Source organism: Camelus ferus, unplaced genomic scaffold, assembly GCF_009834535.1.
Source record: "Camelus ferus isolate YT-003-E unplaced genomic scaffold, BCGSAC_Cfer_1.0 contig298, whole genome shotgun sequence".
NCBI classification, from domain to species: Eukaryota; Metazoa; Chordata; class Mammalia; order Artiodactyla; family Camelidae; genus Camelus; species Camelus ferus.
Window position 1 is genome coordinate 140,433 of NW_022588414.1, and position 15,625 is coordinate 156,057.

The 15,625-nt window shown below is 33.5% G+C and overlaps 1 protein-coding gene across 3 annotated transcripts in view; it reads right to left on the reverse strand.

Annotated features, from left to right (window-relative positions):
- The window catches only part of GRIK2 (glutamate ionotropic receptor kainate type subunit 2), an 896,246-nt gene that overhangs the window by 139,114 nt on the left and 741,507 nt on the right, over window positions 1-15,625 (reverse strand). For all 3 annotated transcript variants that reach the window (XM_032476219.1, XM_032476220.1, XM_032476221.1), the window contains one exon: window positions 14,380-14,586. In XM_032476219.1, the coding sequence (XP_032332110.1) occupies window positions 14,380-14,586 (207 nt within the window). The remainder of the gene's footprint in view (window positions 1-14,379; window positions 14,587-15,625) is intronic.

Sequence of the window (15,625 nt, forward strand, 5' to 3'; positions counted from 1 at the left end):
CAGGAAGTTTGGAATAAATAAAAGATCATAGGAAATAAATTTAAGAAGTTAGGTGAGTTACAATGTGAGGTAAGTACATGACTCTCTGGAGGAGATGGGAGGTGGGGACAGGGTGAATCAGTCAACAGATACCCATTTGAACCTATGAAAAAAAATAAGAGAGTCAAAATGTGTGGTTATTGAGCAAATGTTTGCAGCATTTCAAACACGAACTTTAGGGAAAAAAGTGGTAGACATGAATTTCATATTCCTAGGTGATTGTGATGTAAAGTATAAAGCTATCATGAAAGCACTGACGGATACGAAGTATTCAACTGGAGTTTGGATTATGTCCACTGCACTACAGTGTGAAAAAGTGAAATATACATAGTGCGGTCTAGAAATCTTTCCATCCAAAAAGGGTGTATTAAGGTGCTTAAAAGATAAACTCTCAGATGATCAGGATGACTTGATTTCCTAACAAGCTGATGCTAAAATTGTTACTTTTATATCAATGACTTACAGTGCACACAATATTTCTATTCTTCTTCCCTGAGGACAAGCTCTCTTTCAATAGTGCCCTATGTAACCAAGTTTCATTTAATTTATGTAAATATAATTGTGACAGCTTTAAATTTTTGTGTACCTACGGTTTTCGGGGATATAAGTACAAAGGTACTTTCTTTGTCTGAGTGTCTTATCCTAAGTGTTCTCCTTAGCTCATGCCCTCCTATTATTTCATCATGTATTATCTGATATATCTGGTGATATTTAAGAAACTTTGGAAAATGACTTCTTATGTGTCTACATTTCAGAATGCTTTCATCTATTATTCTGTAGCTATGACTAATTTCTCCATTTTAAAATTCTAACTTTTAGTAAGTTCAACAATCTTACCTGAAATTATCTCTTTCAGAAGGAATCTGAGATGATACCATAGCTATGGTTTAGCGTAATCACAGGTGTGATGTGAAGTTTATTGCACTCCCCGAGGGTGCAGAGGAGTAGAGGCTAGGTGGACAATTTATAGCCATCTATTTATTCTGCAGACATTTACTGACCATCTCCACCCTGTGTGAGGCCCTGTGGTGGGTGTGTGGGAGACACTAAGAGGAACATTGAAATCATCCCTGCCTCAATTAAGACACTGACACCTCCACGGAGGAGACAAGGCATGTACTTTAATAGCCAGAATCTGATGGTTGGGGAAATTCATTTGAGCTGTATTCCTATTTATGAAGTAATTTTGTAAGTGGAATTGTCCAAATTGACATCAGTGGGGAAATAGGACTGATTTCTTTAACAAATAGTCATTAAAAATCTACTGTGTATTAGGCACTGTGCTAAGTCCGAGCGATGCAGTTTCTCCCAGAGCTTATATTGTAATTGAGAGAGAAGCCTCAAGATATACGTATTGAAAAACAGAAAGTGACTTTAGAAAAGATATTTGGACTCTAAACGTTGCTAAAATTTAATGTAAAGTGAACAAAAAGAATTTAGTGTATAAGAAAGTATCAAAGTTAAGTTAATTGTTTCCATGGAGAAGAAAATACAAAGACATAAAAAGATAGTTTTGTATTGTCTAATACCAAACTAAATGCTATCACATGAACAGGTAAATATATTTGTGCTTGAATACATCTTCCAACAATCCAGGTTGGACAATGTTTAAAAAAATTGGATCAGAAATATCATAATTAAATATGCAAAAAATAAATTTCTTCCCTTCAATGGCTTTATCTTTAGCAAACTGAATGTCCCAGGGGAATCAGGGAACCTTAAATGTAATCAGAAATGACCAGGAAATTAAATTATATGGGTAAAGACACATGATTTTAGCATAAAACAATACTGCTTAATGTTCATGTAATTACGTAATACCAAATAAATGCATTCTGAACAGATTGTTCTTAATCAATAAAAATAAACCTACCAGGCAAAGAGATAATATAAATCTTTTTTTATGTTAATCCTGTCTTCAAAAGTTTTCTGAATCACATCAGAGTTTATCTTGAATTGTTTTTCAGTACATTTAAATAAATCTGACCAAGTTGTAGTTCAATGTCTTAGTCATGTGTGATGTTATATAAAACAGCATCCTTCAGGTAGAACTAGATGCTAAAATTAAATTAACTGCAGCACTAAAAATAGTGTATTGGATAAGCCATCTGTCATTTTCTTGCAGTTTAAATTTAAAGACTTCCTTGATCCTCTTCCTCCCAGACAGGATTAGATATATACCCTGCAGGTTTCCCAAAATAACTAGGGAATATCCCTATTATTGCATTATCTGAAGTATATGAAAATTATTTACCTGCTTATCTCACCTAGGAGATATTTATCTTTTTTATCTTCAGTGCCTAAAATTGTGACGGACACAGAAATGCTGACTTACTGGTATTGGATTATACTTCCACTTAGGGGCATCATGAACAATATCATTTTTTGGCAGTTGTACTGTTTGCGTTACTCAAATTTACTTTGAAAAGCAATTCCACATAACGTGAAAGGAAAATACACAGTTAACAAAAAATGATGTTTGTTCTATTAAGAAAATTCATGCTATGGTTGTACTTTTAAAATTTTTTAGCTTTTGCTTAGGACTTTGTTTTGTTATTGTTTAGATTTGTTTTATGGTCTAAAGAAATTGTCGCCTTTAGAAATGCCACATTTGTTTATATCTCTTTTCAGTTGCATTTATTCTGCTTTTTGGGATAATAATAGACGCAAATCAGTGTTCATTATTAAATAACACCACATAACACAGAAAGAAATTTTCCAGCCCACTGCTTCAGTAGTGTCACTGTAAATACACTCTCTGAATCAAGTACAAACTTCTTATTATTGAACTCAAACAGTTCTAGATTTCTGATATGCTCATATGGGAAATTTTCTCCCAGAATACCCTTGTCCTTAATTTACTTTTCTACTTTCATTTTTATGTATACTTTATTTGTTTGAGTTGTCATCAAATTCCCAACTTCAAGCCTTCTCCATTCTAATCTGCTTTCCCCTGTTCGTTTAAGAGGCTTTTAAAAAGCTTTGTTTTTTAAATAAGACTTTTCTGACTATGTCAAGGAAACGTTTCAGTGCCCTGCAGTGTAAGACTGATTAGTTATATGCTGTTTTGTCAAGGGAAAAATTATGTATAGCACGTATAGGACTGTACAGGAGTTTTTATATATCTCTAGGAGTCTCTATAATCCCAATTCAGCATTTTGCTTCCTCTTAAGCTTCAAATTATGTCTTTGTGCTATTTTTTTCCTGGTAATATTTATGTCTGAAACATTTATTTTACCAATATTTTAAGTATTTTAAATTCAAGAATCTTGTTTGAAGACCTAGCAGTATTCATGGGGGATATTTATTCAATAACTTATTATATAATTACAAAATAAAGTAATCCTTAATGCTGGTTTTTGTTATATTACAACTGAATAGCAAATAACCAAAAGATCATCATTAAGGAAATAGTTTATTTTAAAAATCTTGAGACTGCATCAAAACTTAAAGCTTTAAAAAAATGTTTCATATTTAAAAACCACTTAAATATTTCTTACTGCAAAACTACATACAGGGAAGAAAATTCTTTATTAACACCTAACATGCCTTGTTTGCTTTTTTTAAAAAAGTAAAATAAAACTATTATATTTTAGAGATATTGTTAATGCTGTAGTTAGCAATGGGTCTCCCAGAGTAGACATTCAATAAGTGGTTGATAAGTATCAACTATAGTATAATTTCCAGTGACTCACAATCTGTTGGATAATATAAATCAGGGTTAAACTAGTCTCTGATCTCTTTCTTCAGGAGTAATTTCCCCAATAGTTTTGTTTCTGAACTATTTGACAGTACATTTGTACTTTTAACAACTTCTGTTTAAACCTACTTAAGAAAAAATTTCAGTCTAGAGAACAAATTAGCCCTTTTTAACATGTCATGTACTCATCTTAATATCTAGCTCTAATGTCTGAGTGAATAGTCACAAGAGTTCTCAATTTGTTTTCTAAGTTGCTTTTTTCGGAGAAAGGAAATTTATTAACAAATATGTCTAGCCTGGATTATTTGGTTGTGTATCTTCATGAAAAGGGTAGAAGAAATTCAGACGTTTACTTAAGTTGAGTCCAACCAGTGTGGGCTTAAAGAACAAAATTCAGGTGGGTGAAAGAACTGAATTTGAAAAACAAAAACTTTTAATAATAGAATGTCTTAATGAATTTCAGTTAAGGAAGAATTTCCCCTAAAAAGAAACAAAAACATCACAACTATAAAGAAAAAAGTAAATGTGACAAACAAACTTTCAAACATCCATACAAAGCACACACAAACACACAGACACATAACACATACTTTAAACAAAATAAAAGATGATTCTAACTAGGAAAAATATTTGCATTATTAGTATTCAGAAAATATAACTATGTATCGATAAGGAAAGGCTAAGGAAGTAAAAAGAAAATTCAGAGAAGGGGAAAACTAAAAAGTCAATAAATATGGATCAGGGAGAAGAGGCTAGTAATCAAGGAATTACAAATTAAAGCAACGGGATTCCATGTGTCTCCAGACTGACCAAATTCAAATAGTGAGACTCCCAAGTTACTGGTTTTGCAAAGAAACAGAAACTCTTATAAACTACTGGTGGAAATATAAATTGGTGAAACAATTGCAGAGCAATATTTTCAACATTGTTCATTCAGTATTTTCATTCATCTAGTGAAATTGAAAATATACATAACCTTTGACCAACAATTTCTTTTTCAGTACATCTCTTAGAGAAGTTCTTGCATAGGTGATCTAGAAGACAAGGCAACAAGACAAGATGCGGCTTTTCAAGACAGCAATGGTTTTCACAGCCTAACACTGGAAATAACTTGAATCTCTCTCAGTAGGGACTGGTTAAATAAAAATGGTACACTAGTACCAAATACTATTGAGAAATTTATACAAAATAGACCAAGAGAATACCAAATTTATGTGTGGTTGCAATCGGGAGGGATGAGAGAAATGTAATTTTATTTTTCGTAATTGATTTGGAAATTACTAAAGTGAGAGATCTATGGTGAGTAAGGGACTTCAACATTATCTGTAATGTTTTATAACTTTTATATTAAAAGAGAGAAACATGAAGCAAAGTCAGCAAACATGTTTGCAGTTGCCACTTTTGCGTCATGGGGATTATAAATAAATTTGCACTTCCATGTTTTATTTTTCCTAAAATATAAGAAAATAATATTAGTGATAATAATATTACCCTCATTCAATGCTTTTAACTGAAAAATACCAGAGTATTTCCACTAAAGTTGAGACAACATTGCTATTGAAATTCAAAGCCATGGCACAAGTCAATTCCCAGTTAGTAGAAACTGTTTTTTGATTTAGCCTTTCCATTTTTATAATAATACCTGGAGACTTTTTAAGTTCCTTGAAAAACAAATGTTTGAATTCCTCCCTAGTATGTATATAAAGAACAATCAGGAGGCAAGGCAAAGAATAATGAGGTCTTTATTATTCAAATAAATAAATGAGGGTCATTTATGAATCACAAAAAAACTTGATAGTGTTAAATACCAATTACATTGTTGAGGAAGCTTGCTGGGAAGCATTCATGCAGCTGGAAAACCGTAGCATCACTGGTCTTCTTAAAAACTATGCAAGATAAGAGGGAATTAGAGCCTAACAGACTTCCCATTTTGCCATAATTATTCTACAAACTAAAACAGAATTTTCTCAGTCTTTTTTTAATCTGTCAAATGATCAAGTTTTTGTTTGTTTGCTTTTAAAATTTCAACAGCTCTTGAAGTTATTTTTTAAAAAAAGAGCTTCATTAAAAAGGAAAAGAAAAAAAGCTTTTATTGACCAACCCACTCTCTTACCAACCACAAAGGGTTAATAATAATATTAAAGCAGAAGTCACTTTAAGCACAAAAAGGCTGCAAAGTTCTTTGGTATCTCTAAAAGAGCTAAGCAACAAATGAACACTTCTCCTAGTCTAATCTAAACAATTCTAATGAGGTGGAAGGGCTGAGACCATGGCTTTAAAAATCTCTCATTTTTAGTTGTTAATTATTTTTTTAAAAAGCTGCCCTTTTCCTCTCATAATATTATAGCAAATGTTGCCAATTATTGGTTTTAAATTAATCATGGTTCAACCATAATCAAACTCATAGTGTTGACTAGCCAAGATAAAGCAACATGAAAGAAAGCATTTGGCACCCCCTTTTGATATATTAACAGTAATAATAGTAATAATAAAAAAAAAAAACCTTGTCTTGTTTCCTATTTACCAAGACCTGCATGATATATTCATGTCTCAAGTTAGAATCAGCTTCTCAACTATGACTTGAAGACTCCTTAAATAGTCCAGTCATAGAACTTAACTCAATTCCTGTGTTTGCACACCAGGTTAAGTAGCAGTTTTTGACTAGACGTTAGGTTTTCTTTTTTTCTTTGTTTTTAAATCTGAGTCTATGTACATTAGAGCATCCATTTGTGTCAGGAGCTTTCACACAGTAAGTCATGAGACCCATGGTGGGTTCTGCATCACAGTCTAACAACATTTAAATTGTTTTTTCCTCTTGTCATGGTCTTCCTCCCCTTCCCTGTGTTTCCCCCATCTATCCTCCATCTCTGCTGTCCCACTGATGCATCTGACTGAGTTAAAAATGGCTACAGTGCTACTCCACTCTCAGATATTAACACTGAATCCACACCATCATTCTATGAGTATCATTATTCCCATGTACATTGACAAAACTGACCTTAAGGCAGAGTAAATAGCTTTCCCAAGGCTAAGCAGCATAGACAGATAGCATCCAAATCCCCAGATTTGCAGTTAGGAAGTAATGCAGGTCTGTGGAGTATGAGTACACAGTACTCCCTCACACATTTTATCAGCATTATGACACTAGGTCAGAGAAGCCCCCCGCAGATTACTGGCTTAAGGGCATGTGGAAATTTGCCTCCAGCTGGGGCTTATTCTGTGTGAAAGATGAAAGGACGAAGAATTTCAAGTAACAAAGAGTATCTGTAATCAAGCAGCAGAAGCAGGAGCTCTACACGTGTTCCAAAAAGTGGGCTCTTCAGACGTGTGAAGAGGTCAGAAAAAAGTCTTAGTGAGCAGTGTCCCAACACAGAGCCCTGGAGGTGAACTATAAACAGGTGACAAAGTAAGAGCACACAAGCCACTAGATGTCAGGGAACAGTGAGAAATAAATGAAAGGTCAACGTGAGTACGTGAAATATTATACCTCAATCTGTCGGTATCTCTGCAATACTTTGAGTGGGACAGCTTTGAGAAGACATCAGTGATTAAAGAAAAATCTGACTATAAATGTGTAGGTGGATTCCTAAAGAAGAGCCAGGAAGTACATAATAAAGACATAACGAGGTGGCAAGAGTCTGAACTAGGTTGGTAGGTGTAAAATTGAAAGGTAGGGACAGATCTGAGGTCTATTTTTAACCTGCACAAACAGAGACTTGACATCCTGCTTTATTAACTTATGTATGGATGTTTACAAGCATAAATCTTCCTGAAGTTCCCCACTGCCAAGGCAAACATCACCAGAGACTGGAAAGTAATTCAACTGCCCTTGTCTCCTTCAAGTAGTCCCATAATACTATGTGCTAATAGCTTATTGCAGCTTAGGTGTTTTCCTTCATGCTTATGAATAACTCTAGTTGGATTTATAAATAACGTACAACAGTTATTTCATGAGCCCACAAATGAGTTATTAGCCATAAGCAATACACACCCCAAAGCTGCAAGGAAAATGTATGCCCAACTTAACACAATAGTTGCATTAGAAAGTTTCATTTCTACTATGTCAGGTTCAATAGCTAAGCTTGCTTTTAGGAATGAAAAAACTGATGAGATATTTCATAAAGTATTATACAAAAAAGTTATGATGCTTTAATTTCCTGAGGAAAATATGTCACTGTTTCTTTCTTTCCTTGGTCCTTGAACAGACACTTTCACTGGGACCCTTGGAAGACAACATAAGAATAAGAGCATTTGGAAAATATATAGCATAATCTCTAAGGAGAATGGGGCTTTGAGTTTAACATTTGTTGTGCAGCACTGTGGACCATTTGTGTCATTCTTTCAATAAATATTCTTGAATACTGAACACTTTGTGCAATCCAATTATTTGTGTCTCTTAGTTATTTTCAGTATATTCAAAGCAAATGAATACTACTATAATATACAACAATGCAGAGGACGGTGGATGCAGTGACCTGATATGATAAAATTGTGTCCTGATTTAGATTTTAATCAGTTTGATGTCTCACAGAAATTTTCAGCTATTATAGCTGCCCAATGAATTTCAAACAGAAGGGCCCAGGTCACCAATCATCAAAGAAACTCAAACAATGGTCAGCCTGATAGAAAGACCTCTTAGAGTTAAAATATTTGAAAGAGTAGGTCATCTGTATTAAGGAAAAACTGCATACATTCCACTTTTACTTCCTCTGTAGTGGAACATACTACCAACATTTCATGAAATGTACCAAATAATGAGTTTCTGGGAAATTTTTTATCTTTTGAAAAAAAGCATTTGAGAATTGCTGGTTTAAAAGATGCCAGCCAGGAAAATAAGTCTGTTAACAGTGTCATACCTATAACTCAAATTTGACACAATACCAAACTGAGAAATAGGTATAAGGATGTCCAGAAACATGCTGATTTTTCTAATAATGATTTATTTCATATATAGATAATATTATATAGTAATTTTGAAAAAATTAGATGCCCCTGCTTTGCTAAACATCATTGCACCCTTTAACCTACCTATTGCTAATTTAACAGTAAATCTGATTCTCTATTAATTCTTCTCTATGTTTAATTAAGTCTAATATAAAACTGCCATTCACAAGACATAGGTCATTTAGGTAGGAAAGCACTGAGATATCTGAACATTGAAGGTTCCAATGAATACATTTTATGTTAAATGTAACACTGATTTTACTTACTATGGTTCAACAAATTTAATATCAATAGCAACTATAATCCCCACATCTTTCTCATTGTAATAGTGTCTGAATGTTTTACTTTTAGTCTTCTACAGGAATATTCATAAACACAGTATAGTGGAAAAGACAGAATAAGTAAGAGAACACAAAGTTTGAACTTATTAGTTATGTGTCCATTTATTATCTATTATGTCAGCCATTGCATTGGGAAATATATATATAGTTCCTAATTATTAATATATTATCTCTACTTTTTTTTTAAAAAAACTAAGACTGAGTTTAAAGCAATTTGCCCAAGGCATATAATCATGTAGTAGAAGAATTATGATTTGAATGAATATCTGTCTTACCAAGTACTTCCTAGTAAACCATGTTGTGCAGCCCTGTTGTGGAAATGATGGGGGAAGAAGGTGTTTTCAGGGGAATAGTTTGTCATTTTCCAAGGACTAATGATGCCTTATGGAGCCACTTTCTTCTAGTACCTTTCTGAGGTTTTATCTTCATATTGTACCACCAAGAACTGTCCTTGGTTAGGTTATAATGAATTTGAGAGACCATACTAAACCCCATGCATTGAAGGTCCTCTCAGGAAGGAAGGATAGAGAAGAAGGTGATAAAATCAACTATTATTCAAATAAATAGACTTGCAACTGTAAAGGCATATACAAATTAAACATAAGAGATTCAAATTCTCCCTGTTGAAAATAATGGAAGAGACCCCTGTCCTTTTCTTAGAACATTTACTTTAGAAAATTTATAATTCTAAGTTCCTTCTCTCTGTTTCTAAAATAAAGTAAGCTTCTTGCCAGGTTTCCACCAGGGGATGCCTTTCTCAAGGGCCTGGGGAGTATCTCTTTGAAACGGAATCACCAAGGAAGAGCATACCCTATCTCTAATTTCCTATGGGAGGACAGAAGCTGAACTTTGGTGGATGAGTGCCTAAAATCTACCTGTTGTCATAAAGACATCAGTAGCTTATTTTTCTATTGTATAAAGCCTATTATCTACCACAGATGGTCACTCCAATTACCAAATAAGTCTAATATGAACAATGTGTGATAAATGGTGCTCTCAAGACTTCTTCAGGACTGTAAAAAAAAAAGTAAGCCTTCTTGAGGACTAGTTATTGTTTGTCTTGAGAACATGTATGTAATGGATTATGTCTACTTGGCTATATAAAAGGGTGATATTTCTGTCTTTGTAATCTTTTAGCAAATTGCTTACAGTGTGCATCACACTCTGGTACAATGCTTATTCAATAATAAAAGTATTTTCTTTTTTGTCTACCTTTATGGAGAGGTTTACTGGATTGAGAGAAGATCTTATTTTTAGATTTCCCCATTACAACACCTGAATAAGCATAGCCTCTTGATGGTTCTACTTAAGAATGTAAGATGGTTCCCTTTCTACTTAACCAAGTAAAGCCTAGAAAACCTAGAAAATGGTCTAGCACATAACTGGTATAAAATAAATATTACTTGCCTCTGTCCCCAAGTTCACATAAAAATTATAAGTACCATAATTTATAATTGTGGGGTGGACTGTATCCCACAGTTTCAGATATGGACATATGACCCAGGTCTGGCCATTCCAATATCCACTTCCTCAATCCCAGACTGATGGATTAGTCATGGACGGACACATGGCCCAAGCTGGTCCACTTAACACCCCTCCCACCTCACCCCAACATCCTGCCATAGATTTTGCTGAAACTTTGGCAAAAGGAGATTTCTTTCAAAAGGAGGAGTCTAAGAACCTGGTAAGCCTAGAGTAGAGTTTCTCAATTTCAGCACTACTGACATTAGAGGCAAATGATTTTTGTCGTGAGAGGCTATCTTGCGCGCATCGTTTACAGGCTAGCGTCTCTAGCATCTACTCCTTGATGGCAGTAGCAGCATCTCCCCTGCCTCCTTAAGTTGTGAAAATACAAAGTCTCCTAACATTGCCGAATGTTTCCTGGAGAAAAAAATTGCCCCTAGTTGACAACCGCTAGCCTAGAGTCACCTTGAGCCACCTTTGTCACTATATGGAAAAAAAACGTTTAAGAATAAAACCCTTAGAGAAGAGAGTAAAGCCCAGAGACAACAAGGCAGTGAAAGAGAGGTCAATGCATCAATGGCATCCTTTAAGACTCTAAGTCCAAATGTACTTAAAGTGAAAATCACTATTGGATGTTTTCAGTAATGTGGGCCTTTTAAAAATATATATATATGTTTGTGTAAATTATATTTAGACATGTTTCTTACATTTGCAACTGAAACAGTCCTGATTGATATTGTAACTACTATACAACTTAAATGCAAGTAAAGAGAATAGATATTAAGCTGAAAATTATCATGAAGTGTGATAAGAATAATGGTATGGAAATTCTCCCTTGGATCGTTGGCTGAGAAGCCTTGTTGATTTACGCTGTGTAGGACAAACTCCCAATACAGAAAGCAAAGTGGAGAAGGTCTGAGAGTAGATCTGAAGGGTCAAAAAGATTTCCATAAGAGATAAAGCATAACCAAATGGAGAAGGGCTTGTAAATACATTACATAGTTGGTCCTATATCCTTAGCACAATGGAAACTACTCAAGGATTTTATGCAAGAGAGGGCCATGATCAGATTTCTCTTTCTGAGACAAGACTCTAGCTGAACCAAAACAGATAGATAGGATTAGAAGGGAAAGAGTCTCATACTGGGAAGCTAATCCATGTGACAGTGGAGATGTAAAGATGTGGGCAGCTTTCAGAATTGTTTAAGAATCACATTCAATAAACAGCGCAAAAATGACTACTAAATTTTTGGCTTGGGAAACCTGTTGGATTGTTGATGCCGTGTACTGATATACAAAATTGTTGAGAAGGAACAGATTCAGGGAAGATAAATAATAAATTCAGTCTAGAACATGCTTCTTTTGAGGTGCTTATGAAGCATTTAAGTGGAAAATATACCAGAGGTAGTTAGATATATGGGTATAAAGCTCAGGGCTGAAGATGTAAAATGGTGAAATTTCAGGATGAGAATGGTAATTAAGCTATAAGAGAAGATAATCTTATCTAAGAAAAGTAAAGGAGTGGGAGAAGTTCAGGGTGTTGATCTGATTAGTAGTTCAGTTATTGCTTTATATATAAATTAGCATATTCATGAACATGCAAATTAAGCTGAGGTTATACAAAGAAAAATACACCAACAACAGTCATCATTCTAGTTTAATGTGACTTATGCTAAACATTAAAAACCAAGGCTAAGCCAACAATATGAGACATGAGGAAGTGTACACTGAAATAGGACAGAACTCCAGCAAGGAAAAAGTAGAAGGTGAAGTGACAGATATGGCACTGAGAAGAATAAAATGATTCAATAACTGATCTTGATCAGTGGTCTCCACTCAAAATCAAAACTAATTTTTGAGAAATAAATATCAAATGTTAATACCTTCCTTGCTATTCCTTCACTTGGTGTGCCATTATCTTGTATGCCATAGCTCTAAATTGTATACCCTAATCTTCATTTTCTACTCTATAATTTTCTTAAAGAAATACATACATAAGAAATCAAAAAGAAACCAATCCTAGAAACCTAAAACTTCTAATCTATTTTAAATCTTAAAAAGCTTAATTAAAAGAGCATTAGTTAAGCACACAGGACAAATACATGCATCAAAGCACTGGTGATACAACATTTTTGTGTTCTAACTAAAGCCTCACATAAGCTACTTATTCACAGATTCTGTAGTGAATATCTGTTGTATTGGTCTGTGCAGCATCCATTCCAGTTTCTTCAGGTATAAATGCCTTGATTTTCCTTTGAAAACCCAGAGTTCCCCAACTCTAGATCTATGTGGTTTTAAAGCGGTTGACCTTGCCTTCTGGTTTCTTGAGCAAGTATATGCTCTAGGATATCCAATGAGAATACCACTTTCCTCTAAATAGGATCATTAGTTCAGGAATTACTTTATGACCTAGGTAAGGTCAATAAAACCAAATTTGGAACTTTTGATAAAATTATAGGTTTCTGGTGCTATATTTGTACCTGGATGGTTAATCTAGAACTGCTGGTGGCAATTGTTCTTGCCACCTATTGGGAGGCACATGTCTCAGAGTAAGACAAATATAAGGAAGTAAAAGCTAAACTGAGGCAAAAGAAACTAAATCTTGATATTCTAAATCCAGCCAAGTCCACTTCTGGACTTCTCAAAGATGCAAACTAATGAGTTACTTAAACCATCTTAAGTTAGGTTTCTGACAGTTACTAGTATAATAGAAATTAACATACAGCTTAAGGTTTTATATTTGATTCCAAATTATCACCTTCTAATAAATTTTACAAAATTAAAATTTAAGCAGAATTTGTAGGAAATAACTGATCAAGTGTAAAAATTTAGGATCTTACTGAATAAATTCCAAATCATGAAAAGAAATTATGTTGAAAATTTGAAGAAAAAGAAATTTTTGAAATAATGGTTTGTATTGTTTTTTGTGTCTAACAATTGCCTTCTAAGTTTTTCTTGACTAGTAGATAGATAGATAGATAGATAGATCTCCCTTATTCTCTTATTCTTCACAATGAGCTTTATAATTGATAGCAAAGTATTTTCAAAATGCTTTGAAAACTGCCTATATTTGCTACTTCTGTAGGTAATAATTTTTTATTTAGGATACAGTTCACAATGATTTTTACAAAGACAATTATTTTTATTATCTTGTAGAATTCTTAGCAATAATTATATGCCTTAATATTGTGGAGAATGTCAAAATAAACTTAAAAGTTGCAAAACACGAAGTCATATACAATCTTACGATATTGAAAAGATAAGAGTTTATTTCAAATAGATGAATTAATTAATACTACCAACTGAGAAATTATGAAGTAATGCTTTCCTGATTAAGAAGGAATGCCTGGCTTATTTAATTTAAAAAATAAAATGTCTATCCTTCTGCTTCAGTGTGCTTACTATTCTTGCCTTATTTTTATCCAGTACCTTATTCTATAGTTTTAGCATATAGATTTCTCTCATCTCTAGTTGTAAGAAGTATCCTATCCTCATACAGGAAATTTTTACCATGACATTTAGAATTTGTATCACCCATTCTCTCTGTTGATTAGAAAGTTAGCATTGTAAAAGTGAAAAAGATATTCACACATTAGGAAATCACATTCCACTTTACAAATTAAGACAAAAAACTTCAAGATACTAAATCACTAATTACTAGTTAAAGACAGACATCTATCTCTAATAGAAATATATGTATATATACAAAACCCCCTTAAATTCTTTATGTTTAATGGCAAAAATACCATATCCTTTGAATAAAATTATTGAAGGAAATATATACTCAAAATGTATTATTATTTTTTGACCTTATTAAGCCCTAACCATAAAAAAAAAAAGTACATTTTTAGCAATCTTCCAAAGGTAATAAATAATAAGAAAAGGGACTTACATGATCAATTAGTTCACGGACCATTCCGTTCCATTGTCCATTGGCATCATCCTGGGCTCCATATTTCCCATCCTCCACAAGTCTAATTTCGTATGTAAAGCCAAGTATTGTAGATAACTCTTTGAGGAGGTCAATACAATAGCCCTCAAATCGATCATTCCCATAAAGAGGTTTGTCAGACTTCTTAAATAGGACATAGGGTTCTTCCTAGAAACAGTGAACATGAAGGTAGGACGTATCAGTTAATCATGAAACTTATTATCAGAATTATAACTTACCTTAGTAGACAGAAAATTTCACATTAATTTAGGACAGCAGTCAATTTTATTTTCTTCTAATTGTAATTAATACAGTTTGAAACACTAAGAAGGTAGATTACTTGGAGAATGTTTGTGTCTCAGAAGACAGTATTTAAATATAATAATTTCACCACAACAATGTGATAAAAATATATGCTCCATATCTTCTAGCACATCTTATATCACATACAAAAAATAAGATATAATATGATATATGCTATCTAATATGCAATGCTAAGGTATAAAATCACCATCATTGCAATACCCCAATTTGAATTACACCATATAATTAATTTCTGGCATGCTCTTTCAGTGGGATCTATTGATAAAAGAATGAAAAAAATTATTACTTAATTGCCTACCATGTGCTAAGAACTGGATTAGGGCCTTTTACATATATTATCACATTTTGTCTTAAGAGCCATAAAAGTTACAACTGCTAGAATTATGAGAGAGAAAGTAGTAGCTTACTTTAGAATATAGAAGGAACTAACATTTATCAAGTGTTCATGCACTCAGCTAACATTTTATGGAGCACCTACTGAGAGCCAGCCCTTTTCTATGTAAAAGAGAAATCCCTGAGTTAAGAAGTTCATGATATAAAAGAGGAAATCAATAATAAATGCCTAAACAAACAGAACACATGACTTACAGATGCTGATGAATGGTATAAAAACATAAACTAGAGCAATAAGATATAGAAGAACCACAGGTAACTGGCACGATAAGAAGACAAAATTGAGTAATATGTCTGGAAATCTTTTCTGAGGAGATGAAACATACCCTAGAACCTAAAAGATAAGAAGGAGTCTAGCCATTTGAAAATCTGAAAGAAGAGCATTTCAGGCCAAGGATGGAGCAGTAAAAAGCTTGAGATCAATATGACACTAGGGCATTTCTGGAAAAGGACAACAGCCATCAATAGGATTGAAGTCACATCCAGTATG